At 35.0% G+C, this 12,185-nt stretch overlaps 1 protein-coding gene across 4 annotated transcripts in view; it reads left to right on the top strand.

Moving 5' to 3' along the window:
• Positions 1-11,774, top strand: part of LOC110999352 (tyrosine-protein kinase Abl) — a 38,480-nt gene extending 26,706 nt beyond the window's left edge. For 2 of the 4 annotated variants that reach the window (XM_045633948.1, XM_045633946.1), the window contains exons 9-16: positions 51-201; positions 492-654; positions 1,315-1,400; positions 4,460-4,650; positions 5,000-6,397; positions 6,507-6,619; positions 6,871-7,020; positions 8,224-11,774. In XM_045633948.1, the coding sequence (XP_045489904.1) occupies positions 51-201; positions 492-654; positions 1,315-1,400; positions 4,460-4,650; positions 5,000-6,397; positions 6,507-6,619; positions 6,871-7,020; positions 8,224-8,236 (2,265 nt within the window). In that variant the 3' untranslated portion in view covers positions 8,237-11,774. Of the gene's footprint in view, positions 1-50; positions 202-491; positions 655-1,314; positions 1,401-4,459; positions 4,651-4,999; positions 6,398-6,506; positions 6,620-6,870; positions 7,021-7,429 lie in introns of all 4 variants that reach the window. The other 2 variants (XM_045633947.1, XM_045633949.1) reach the window with 2 other exon arrangements.
• Positions 11,775-12,185: the final 411 nt, after the last annotated feature.

The raw sequence follows: 12,185 nt of genomic DNA, 5'->3' as shown, positions 1-12,185 counted from the left end.
ATTAAGCCATAATGTATTGGGCCAATCAATTTATTTTGTCTACCTGATAGGGCTACCGCATGGAATGCCCTCCCGGATGCCCGGCGGCTGTTTACGAGCTGATGCGTGGATGCTGGCAGTGGAATGCATCCGATCGCCCATCATTCCGCGAAATCCACCACGCCTTGGAGCATATGTTCCAAGACAATTCTATTACTGAAGGTGAGTTTTTTTTAAAATTAAAATAACAATGTGTGTAAAGTAATGAAATTTAATCATGTGTATGTAAATAGGACGCCCCATCATTTCTTTTTAAATTATGCACTCGACATTAGTGTAGATATAATTGCATAATACATTAAACATGGTTACTATGGGTCACCATTTGTACATGAAAAATCGTACTAAAAACAAACGAATAATTGAACACGAATAATTTGTTAAGTGTAATGATAGCTCTTCGGCCTTTAACTATTCCATTGTTTTATTTATCTAAGCATATATGTTTTCAGAAGTGGAAAAACAGCTTCAGGAGGGATGTACAGGAACGCCTCAGATGTCGTTGAAGAAGGCTGGTAGCATCGGGGCGCAGACATCAGGCGATCGTGGCGTTCAAATGCGTCGCCCGACTAACAGGCGAGGCAAGCAGGCACCGCAGCCACCCAAACGTACCAGGTAACCATAGATTGTAGATCCCTTAGGAAAGTCGTATCTTAAAAGTGTCTCCTTGGATCTTGGGCTCATTGAACGTTTCTTTATAGACAAGCAGGCTTTCTGACTCTCATGCAAATGCAATGGCGCTACAACATTTTTAGATCTTGATATCCTATCATTTTCATTTTTATTCTTTAGTAGGCTAAGTCTAAGCTAGTGTTAAATACGAACATAAAATCGGAAGTTCGCAAGTTGAAGCATCTAGGACAACATTGCTGTCTGTTTTTTATACACATTGATTTTTGATTTAAGTTTAGTATTAGTTGTGAAAATAAAAAAGTGTCAAGAAATAAGCTGTTATTACAAGTAGTAAAAAATAAAAAAATAATAAATTCAGTTTTATTATTATTATAACAGAAAAAATTAGATTTAATGAAGACAAATTTATAAATGGGAGGACAAAAAACACACGAAAAAGAAAAACCATTTTTTTTGTAACCCCATTTTGGTTGACTTAATATGACGTATCATGATGCTCACCAATGGTATTCAAACGAAACGATGCGCTCCGTTGTGATTGGTCAACAGTATTTAGTCCAACGTTGACACGTGACATACGTCGTATTACGTTTGACACAATAAAATTTAAACAATTATTAATTGTAATTGTCCCCTTTTTAGTTTGTTGTCATCATGCAGCTCATTTCGCGAGTCGCAGTATGCAACCGAGGAGCAAACTCACGATGATGGGCTGGCTTCTCTCAATGGTAAGTTTTTGTCTATATATGTATGTATGTATATATGACTTGTTGAGTGCTAAAAGAGTCCGACTTCAATCGCGATTTCTATATTGTTTCGGACTGGCAAGAGCTACATCGTTCTTTTTAGAAGAATTGTCAGATATATTTATCGGATTTATATCTTTTAGTTTTTACTGAATAATTTAAGAAATTTCGTAACTTTTACATTCAATAAAATACTTTATTTATCGGACGTAACAGTTCGCTAGTCGATGTGTTAGTATTTTCGAAATAAAAAACACATACATAATTTTTCTTTATTGTAAATTGTCTATTAGTACAAAAAAGAACATATATAAATTATTTGTTATTGTCGGCATTTATACGTAAACAGCTCTTCATGTTTAATAGATTTTTGTGAGTTGAGACGAAACTAGTGATGGTAATACAAACAGTATTAATAATACATCACTGTGATGAAATTGAGTGGATAAGCGCGTTCAAAGAATGCGGAATAAAATGTCAAAACTATGTAAAAAAATGTTAATATTTCTAATTAAACACTTGTCGAAAAATTATCTTTTATTTAATTTGGTTATTGTAGCTTATTTTTATTAAAACTTATTAAAACATACAAACCGTATGTAAATTGAGAGATAATTTCCTAGCAACAAACACATTTCTTGTTAATAGAATTTTCAGTGAAATGTTAAAACCTATAACAGCTGAATATCTTTAAAACTGGATTACCACTAATATACAAACTAGCTAACCCGGCACATAGTGTTATGCTATATAAAGATTATTACAGTATTAATATCACTATGAAATGGGGTTTGGTGATAGGAGTTTAAAAAAACTAAATAAAATGGGCGTGCAAAGCGTACATCCAATAAAAAATATGCACACGGAAGAACATGACAAACCAACTCAGTCCAAGTAAATACACATGCTTCGAAGAAGGTTAACATTGTATAAAACAGTTCACAGTCACACAAGTAGAAAGCACAATTTTTACACTGTATCATTTGCATAGTATAGAAAATGTTCACTTCTAGTTTTAGTAACGTCTATTTTATAGTGAGAAAAGTATTATTAATAAATTTTATCGAGACATAGCTGATTCTATACCTGAGGTATATTTTGAGTGAATGAAATGACGAATGTCTTTTTTGCGAAGTGTTACAATTTTTTCAATCTCGTAATAAAAATAAATATAAACGTAACGTGTCGACAGTTGATACCAACTACTAGCTGTAATTCTCATACAAATTTAGTTTTCGACTCTCTACATACACTACTGTTAAGCCGTTGACTAGACCCCCTGTTCTTAATATAAACTTGACGGTGCTATAATAATCACGGGTCTATACTAGTTTCACCAATATTTAGGCGTAGAGGTAGTATAGCAAGAAAAAATATTTTCGTCTCTAGACTTTGTAATTTTTATCTATTAACGTACACTGACTTTATAAGACGTGAGTAATGTTTTCTCTCTGTATATATACATGATATGTCTACGTTTTATATTATGGCTGCTTCAGGCAGTGCATATAGGCTCTTATTTAAATTATCTAATGACAATCAGGATCAATCATTGAACATCGTTTACATAATGTCATATATTTTAAAAAATTATCGATTTATCGATCATTATGATCATACGCCTGTTTTGTCGCCTTTTATGACGCAATTGGATGCAATTTAAGGTTAAGAATATACCTCTATTTATATTTATTTTTGTTTTAACAACCGCTTGTGCTATTGGCTGTATATTACGTTTATTTTAGCGGATTGTCTTGCCAGAGCGACTTCAGAGCCAGCAATGCAATTTGCCATATTTATAATTATTATTTCATGTATGCCTCATGTTATTATAAGCATTATAATAAGATATATTTAATATATGCATCTTTTAAACTAGCATTTTTGTCTTTGTCCGCTCGCTCAGGTGTATATCGATAGGGTCAAACATTTTGTAAGTATACGCAATGGGTAGAAATGATTTTGCCTTGTGGTTCAATCTACTTATGTATTTTAAATCTTTTTATAAAGGTTGAGGCATTAATGATTTTTTTTATTAAAGTATAACTGGCTATTCATGTGCATACTTAAAATATATATATCGAATATTTCGCATCAAATGATACATTCGTAAAATTGTTTAAAGCAATACGTTAATGAGGGCTTAAGCTTTAATGATAGAAATATATTTTAGAGTGGTGCGTCAACCTCTATATAATATTTATATAAAATAATAATTATAAATGTTCTAATTAGTTGAATGATAATATTTTTACGTATTAAATTTGCCTTGTGTCAAGTACCGTGTACAATATAAAACAATTGGCGTTCAAAAATAAAACTCTATATATTATAGTGGAATAATATCATATCCTTGGATACACTTAATTTACCTACGTATATCAAGGATGTTCTTAATTATTTATCAAAAACATATCTCTATAATATATGTATGTCTGCGTTATACCCCTTATGAGAAATAAAATGTCCTTGACACTTGGCGTTGCGACGTTACGGTTCGGTTTAATTTTGCTATAACCTATCTAGAGGTCGCTTCTGATCTTACATCTTTCGTTTCTTCTCATAGAGTTGCGTGACTTTTGATTAATTTTATTCTAATGTTTGTGGATGGAGTGAGGTGAGGTGAGGTCGATTTACACAACGATTATATATATTAATGTTCAATTATACGAAATGTATTGTGTAAGTTGCCCTTACTAGTCTTTTCGTTGTCTAATAGCCGTAGGTGCTGCTTTTTATTTTGTTTCAATAGATTGTGTTATGTTTTTAGATGACCTGTTCAGGATATTTTTCATATTTAGAAATCTACTTATTTTATCCATTCATCGTAGTTGTATCGTATTTTCAGAATACTATAATTTTTTCAGATATTTGTAGATAACACGTTTTGTATGGATTTTTAGTGTTCGTGCAATCATTTCGAAAGTCATATCACATTCATTTCATGTCTGGTTACTCGAGGGACAAGTTTTCTCGTGGTGGCTGTCAAGATTTACAGTTGACAGTTATAATTGACATTTGACAAATACTCTTGAATTTAGGTGGGGGTCGAGTTGGGGCTCGTGAGGCGTCATCGGAGGGGTCTTTGGCAGAAGCAACTCCAGATACTGATGAGTCAGCGGGCGCTGTAGGCATGAGTTTGGGCGCAGCAGAACATCGCCACAGGCCGAAACGTCGCCACCACGGCCATGGCGCTTCACACCAACATCAGACATCGCATGACGTCCCTAAGGTTTTTCGCCTTTTTAGTTCACCTAGTTTCATAGAACCAAATAGTCGGTTTGTCTAGCCAGGAAGATCAGAACGTCGTACGAATTTGCGATTTTAGTCTTATATTATTGATTGTTAAATCTAGACAGTAACTAAAGTAATTTACTTTTTACGATCGTCTTCTACAGATTACAAATTTGTTACTTGTTTTGTTTCCGGTTAATTGTTTGCGTTATGTATCAATCTTACTTAACTTGTAAATAGTATTCCATTTTTTATTTTAGTTTGAATCCTATTTTAGTGGCATTATGTGTTATAAATATTTCAAATGGATATAGCTGGGCTAATATTAAAAATCTTAACTATTACAGCAGGGTGTACAAGTAGCAGCGCTTGAAGTTCAGAACGTGAAACGCGCAATAAATCGCTACGGGACACTTCCGAAAGGCGCTCGCATCGGAGCCTATTTGGAGTCGCTTCGTCAAAGTGGCGCCCCCTGCGCTCCGAGCTCGCCTCGCGAACCCCAACAAGATGAAGCTAGATCTCTATCGCCTAAAACTGCCAGATCTCAACCCCACATGATACGATCAAATTCTTCCGGGGGTGTAACTGCGCCTACGCCAGCTTCGCCCAGAGCGGCGCGTGCGGCTCCCCCTCTTAGATCATTCACCAACAGTCCTATAAAACCCCGACCAAGGCTAGCTGAACTAGAGTTTCCCCCTCCTCCACCGGACCTTCCCCCTCCGCCCGAAGACACGCCGCAACCACCCCCACCGCCCCCACCCCCAGATTGCTGCAACGCCGGCACCGACACGGCGGACAGACTAGAAACACCCACCGAAATGGAAGAAAAACCAGCAAAACAAATCATGAAGGAAATGCTGGAACTGAAGCTCGTCGCGGAAATCAAAGAACGCGCCGACAAGAAGAAACAGAAACTCAAAGAGTCACCCCCTCATGAAATCCTCGAGATGCACACATCGTTCGGTGACCCCGTCACGAGATTAGTTTCCGAGTTGTCGGAGAGCTTAAACATGGAAGCCCTGCGAAAGGGTGACAAGAAGGAGTCCAAACCCGAGACGAAAGAAAAGGTCTCCCCAATTGATCTCAAAGCGAGTCTCAGGAAGACATCGTACAATAATAATATGGACAAAAAGCCTGGTCTCGACACTAAGACCAACACAGACTTCAAGTCGCAACTAAAAAAGGTTGAGACCAACAGAGTAAACAATACAAAGGAATCTGACGAATCGGGCAGATCCATAATCGATTTTAAATCACGATTGCGGAAAGTAGACAGCAATTCGCCTTCTACTAACGGCCAAGTGAAGAAAGTTGAGAATTCTCCAGAGGATTCTAGAAAAGATCTTTCTAGTAAAAGTTATGATTCCGATAAGAAGAGGTCCGAGAGTGGATCTTTAGATACGAGTGGTGGTGATGAAGATGATAAACGCCGTAGCACGGGTAGCATAAGTAGCCTGAAGAAGCTATGGGAGAGTAAGGAGAGTGATGAACGCCTGAGTCCTAAAATGAAGCCAAAAGATGAGATTGATGATGGATCTCCTGATGATAGGTCAGGGCTAGGCCGTTGTGGCAGTTTGCAAACTCGGCGTGATGATAAGCCAGCAGTGGCCTGTAAGCCGTCCATACGTGGACGGCCTTTGGGAAAAGGTGGTATTTATGCCACCCCTTTGGCTACAAATCCAGATAGTGAGGACAACGACGCTCTTGGTGCGTTAAGAATGTCTTTGGAATGCTGCACGAATGAGGTAAAGTTTGATATAATGATATTTGGTCAATTTTATTGGTACTCTTTACGAAGTGTAACAACATTTACAGAAACTCAGAGATTTTTCATGGTTGTCTAATAAACTCTAGGTCCGTCGTGGCTGTGGCGGAAGTGGTGGTCGCGGGTCATTGTGGCGTCTTCAAACCTCCGAGCGACTCGCACGCCTAAGCAGTGCTTGTATGTCTGCAGCTTCTACTGGCAGGTTAGTGTGTTTAACTATAATAAAGCAGGTTATATTTCACTTATTGGATATTATTCAAGTATTATTTGGCAATCGAATTTCAATGATTAATCAAAGCAACGGTCAATTGACTCCCATTGGAATATTCCCCGGCATATATTTTTTTAATGTATATTCCTTCAATTTGTTTGAACTAAACACAAAGCATGAGCGATTAGAAGTAGATACTTTATAGGTCAGCGACGCGTTAGTTAATGATAAATACTTTTTAGGTGCGCACCACAAATGCGAGTGCAGCTAAGAGCTGCCGCTACGCGATTGGAATGTGAGGCTAGAGCCCTGGCTTCGCCGGCGCCTCATCATCATCACCTGGCTGATGGAGTGGAACAAGCACTCAGGGATCTCGCTAATATTGTGAATAGGTAGGTTTAAATGAGATACCTCAGCCTTTCTTTAAATTCTTATGGAACACACCCCCTTCCAATACAAATAGTTTTAAGAAATTTTCGAATAGCAGTGCCGTCCTTAGCAATCAAATTGCCACCCTGTGAGGGGCGTGGGCCCCACGTTGAGAAAGACTCATTTAGTGATTTAGTCTGATAACTCATAAGCATAAATTAAATGTTTTATTTAATTTTTTTTAATAAATGCGTTTCAACAAGATATTTGATATAACCTAAGCCGAAGCCTAAGCGAACTGTTTGTGTCTAAACATTTCCTGACAGGCTACTCTGTAAAACAGAGTTCCGAGGCTCTCTGTAGTGAACGTAATGTCAATATTTTCCCAATTTTTATATAGTTTCAGTAAGTGAAATTAAATTATCTTTTCAGATAAATTCGCTTCTTTCGACTGCCACTTGATTACATCACATCAAGCAACACTTGCTATACTATTCTTTATATTTTGTATTATTAACATATGCGTTCAATTTTTTTGCTTAATATTGTATTAATATTTTAAAAGATAATATTAAGACTTAAGAAATTTATCGCTTAAGCTAGCTGTATGCAGTTCTGAAATACCTTATCTTTAAAATATGTAATGAAACATTCGTGTTCAGTACTCGAAGAACACACATTTCTGTGTCTGTTCAAGGGCAGTTAATATGTGTTTACCAAATAGTTATTTTTTTATTAAAAAAAACTTAAATTTGACAAATGCTATATCCTATATTGCTTGTCAATATCTTAAAAAAACATAATATGCGGAAATTTTTAATGACTGAATCGCAAAATCTTAACATAAAAAAATTATTGTCACAAACCAAATCAATATAATTCAGAATTAATGAATAAATAAATCTTGCTAATATTATTGTATAGCTGGATAACACAATTTAACTATATTACAGCATAGTATTACATTTCAGTCAAGGCACTATAGTAATGGCGACGCATTGTGTACTGAGCCTTCGGGTCACAAATCATATTTATCTGTCCCGCTCGCACTTACAGTTTTTATTGTGAGGTGTAGTGATGTGCTTTAGAATTGTAGAGGTGCATATCGATAACGGGATAGATACGATCGATCTAAATTATGGTAATTATGAAATTAAGACGTAATCATAGAGAAACTGTATAGATCGTAATGAGGCCCTGAAAATTGACGTTTTTTACTTTTCTAGGGATATCTCTTAGTTCTTCAAAAATCCTCATCCGTGTCTTCGCCATCTGTGTCATCTTCCTAACTGGAACTAGCTAAGTATCGGTTGCATTGCGTGCACATTCCTACTGTCAGCGACATTTATTGACCGTCGACTCAGTTTAAAATGCGTCGAGTATAACTATAAAAAATGGATAACAACCAAAGACATCCGTTTCATATTAATTACCAGCAAATACTCTTTAGTTTTAGTGTATTTTAGTACAAAGGTTATGATTTACAAAATTAAAGATTAGTACAAGATGAATGTAATTTAACAATTTAGAATTTGCGAACATATTCCTTTGTAAAGACTGAAGTGAATAATTTTGTAGTTGCAAACGAATTATATGAAGGGCGCTAAATTTAATTTTTAAGTGTTTATTGATGTAAAGCTGAAGGATTTTCGATTGAGAACAAAATATTCATTGAATTTTGTCGCGACAATAACGCCATATAAGTTCTCACGAATTTAATCAGAAACAATTTTTTTAGTAATTCAATGTAAGGGAAAAATTCCGAAGGCTTTACAGATATGAAAATGCGCCAACGTTGTAGATACTGCTATATATTTAGGAGTCATACGTAAATGTGATAAAATATCGAGAATGTATTACTTTGGGGTTTTTAATGGCGGTTTTTTTTGCGTTCATCCAGTGGCTCCTAAATATACTAGCAGCTAGTAACGCCCTTGTCTGCATAATAGACTCATAATATGGGGGGGTCAAAGTCAATAAGTTGATGCAGTGTGTTTATTTTTCTGTGCCAAAAATTGGGAGTGTTGAGGAGTCGCAAATACTCTTTAAGTATGTAAGTAAGAAACAAGACCTTGAAAGTCTAAAACTCACAGACAATTGCGAACTGTCGTCTGCCAAGTATACTGCCAGATTGAGTTCGTACTCACTTGTCTATGAGTCTTGGCCTAAGCTCACATTATCTGACGCAAAAGATCGGTAGAATAATTTAAATCACAGGTTGCTTACAATTGTACTAGCGCATCACGTCGCGCAAGCGTCAAGATGGCGTCCGATATGATGAGCTTTACAGTTCAATTTATAATAATAAGTGAGAATGACCTAAATTTTGTACCTTCGAGGTCGTTTCATTCCATAGTAAGTAGGTTTAGTGATTGCATTTAGCCTCACCGAATGTTGTATGGGATATTATATTAACATTTTCAACAATATTTCGGCTCTTTCGCGGTTCTTACACAGCTCATATAACTTATTTCAAAGAACTTTAGCTACCAGAATGCCAGTTGTTGTAAACAATTTAATTTTGTAGCATTTACAACGAAAACATAATTCACTAGTACTATTTTTTTAAACAAATTAGCTTTTTTAGTATCAAATTCTTTAATTCCAATGTCAACATTAAAATAACAGAATTTTTCACAAATAATGAGCTGTGATATGAAAGAAGCATCTTCCGACTCTTGCAAACATTCCTGTCGCTTTCCCATCTATTGCCTCCTACCGCTCTAGCATTTTTGTATATTAAGTATTTTCGGACCAACAGTCATGATTATTTTCAAATCGGTCCCTCGTGAACCGTTGGTTGGCCTATTTTCGTCAATTTTATAATTTTTTTTGGACCCCGGGTTAAGCTAATATAAGATTTCTATTTAAGTTAGCGTGCTGTGATACGGCTTCTTAATCGGAATATGCTCAACAGGTGTTTATTTTTTCTTTTTTTTTCATTATATTTATCGAAATTATTTAAGATATCTTAGGTGAAATACTATATATAGGTAACCATTTATATAAAACGTTATTTAACAGGATATGCTAGTCTTTATTATTACAAATTGTAAGGATACGTAAGTATTATTTGCGTACATCACTATTATCAGTCATCGTAAGGTTTTGTATTTCCCAAATAAAATATTAAGTACTCCTATCCCCTTCATAAAAACTAAATCAGTGTACTCTTAAGACTACCTTTGTCTCTTTCTTTCTAATTGTGTTTACGCTGCATTGAAAAGAGAGGTGTTTTAGTTCAAACGCTTGTTGCACCGTTTAGTTTTTATAGGGTGTAAGATTGTAGATAACGCTTAACCGTATATGCCGTTCGGCCTTAGAGACTATTTACTGGAACATTTGCGTGTAATATTATTATATGGAGCACTCTGAATCAGTTCAATGGGATTGGACCGAAGGTGAGCTCAATATACGAATTTATGAGGGAGGTGTGCGATGTGAAAACGTCTTTTGAATTTATAGATTCCCGTTATGACCCGTGAAACATACCGCCTTATTATTGTCTATTTGACAATTGAAAACAGTGAAATAAGTTACGATTAAGGTATTGGTCATACCTTGGAATACTCAGCTCAGAATAGGAGATAAATTTAAATAAGTGGACAAAATTACTAATACTGTACAGGTTTAAAAGACGTTTTACGTTACGTTAGTAAAGCAAAAACGGGGGGGGGGGGGGGGTTGTATGAATATTAATTGGACTGCGTTCAGAGATATGCGCCATTATTACTCTACTTCAATGTCTATTTAATTATAATAACGTATATTTTCTATAGAAGTTGTAATATCCTGTATTTTCTAAAATTATATTAAGTTATTTACCAGTGATCAAATATCGTAACTTGTGTGTTATATTGATGGAATTATGTATATTTATTTGAATTAAAAATATTTTTCTTTTTCTTTATATGCATTTATTTTACAAACATCATTAATGAGTTGGAATCTTTTATGAAACATAACGTCCTTTAAAAGAAAAGCTTTTTAAAGAGAAGCAAAGGGTTGTTTTTAACACCTCAATATAACACATAGATTAATGGCTTTATTATAAAACGCGGTATGTATAGTCTACGTTTTGTAATAAGGCTGTATGATTTTACCACATTGTATATAGTAGTTCCAGCTTTGTACACTTAGGAGTTATAGCTACATTAACGATTCGTTACTCATCAAACAAATTGTTTTAACTATCCGTTAATGTATGGTCTTAGTATGGTTGGTACTTGAGTGATTTTTTATTGATTATAATTTTATGCAATAATCTTTTATACGCGGTATTGATAACATGTCAGATAGATGTTTAAGCATGACGATATTTCGGGTCCCAGTAAACTTTTCTTATGGCGCTTTGTCGTATATGGCGTTTTTTTTACAATAAAAATAGTTTTCTTCAAATTTTCAAACATTTAGAAGCAAAATCCCTGATATGGTATTCATATGCCATTTTATTTCGATTTGTATTAATATATTTTTTTTCATTTGCAGCAAGTCCTTACCATACTATGCTACTAATTTGTATTAATGCTCTGGAGTTTTACCATGAACTCATTTACAGGTATAAATTCTCATAATTACGACTATATATAAGTACCGTTGACACAAAATGATACCTGCTTTCAAGCTCATGGTGACCCTGCAGAACATTGATTCCACTTACAGGTGTATCCATTCGATCTCTACTTCTCTGTATCATTATAGCTAATAGAATCCAAAGATAGTAATTGATTACATGCGAAAGGTTGAAATTGTAATGTCAAATAAAGTTTTTCTTTAATTTTGTATTTTATTTTAATTTATGAACCTTGCTACTGAATCAGGTCCAACTGATTAACAACGATTAAGGATACAGCTTATTGATAGGACTAACAATATACCTACTATTTAGTCAGCGTTAAGTTTTGGGTAGTACGCTGTCTAAATTCAATGCGGTGATCCCAACGCAATTTAAGCTATTTGGGGCTTGACATGAGCTATGGTTGCTAAGTAACTAAGTTTTTTAAATCTTCGCTGCCAATTGATATAGTTGAATAATTTGTTTTTTTAAAGTGAGATGCACCCTTTTACGATTAAGAATCATTAAATACAAAAGTATTTGTGCCATGATCGTAGTCAACTCTTAGAAGACCGATAACTATATTGATACCTAAATCATATTTATCAATCTGGGAATATGCCTGATTAGGTA

Source organism: Pieris rapae, chromosome Z (assembly GCF_905147795.1).
Source record: "Pieris rapae chromosome Z, ilPieRapa1.1, whole genome shotgun sequence".
Taxonomy (NCBI): Eukaryota; Metazoa; Arthropoda; class Insecta; order Lepidoptera; family Pieridae; genus Pieris; species Pieris rapae.
Note: the sequence above shows the minus strand (reverse complement) of the source record. Positions and strands in the feature narration are given on the sequence as shown.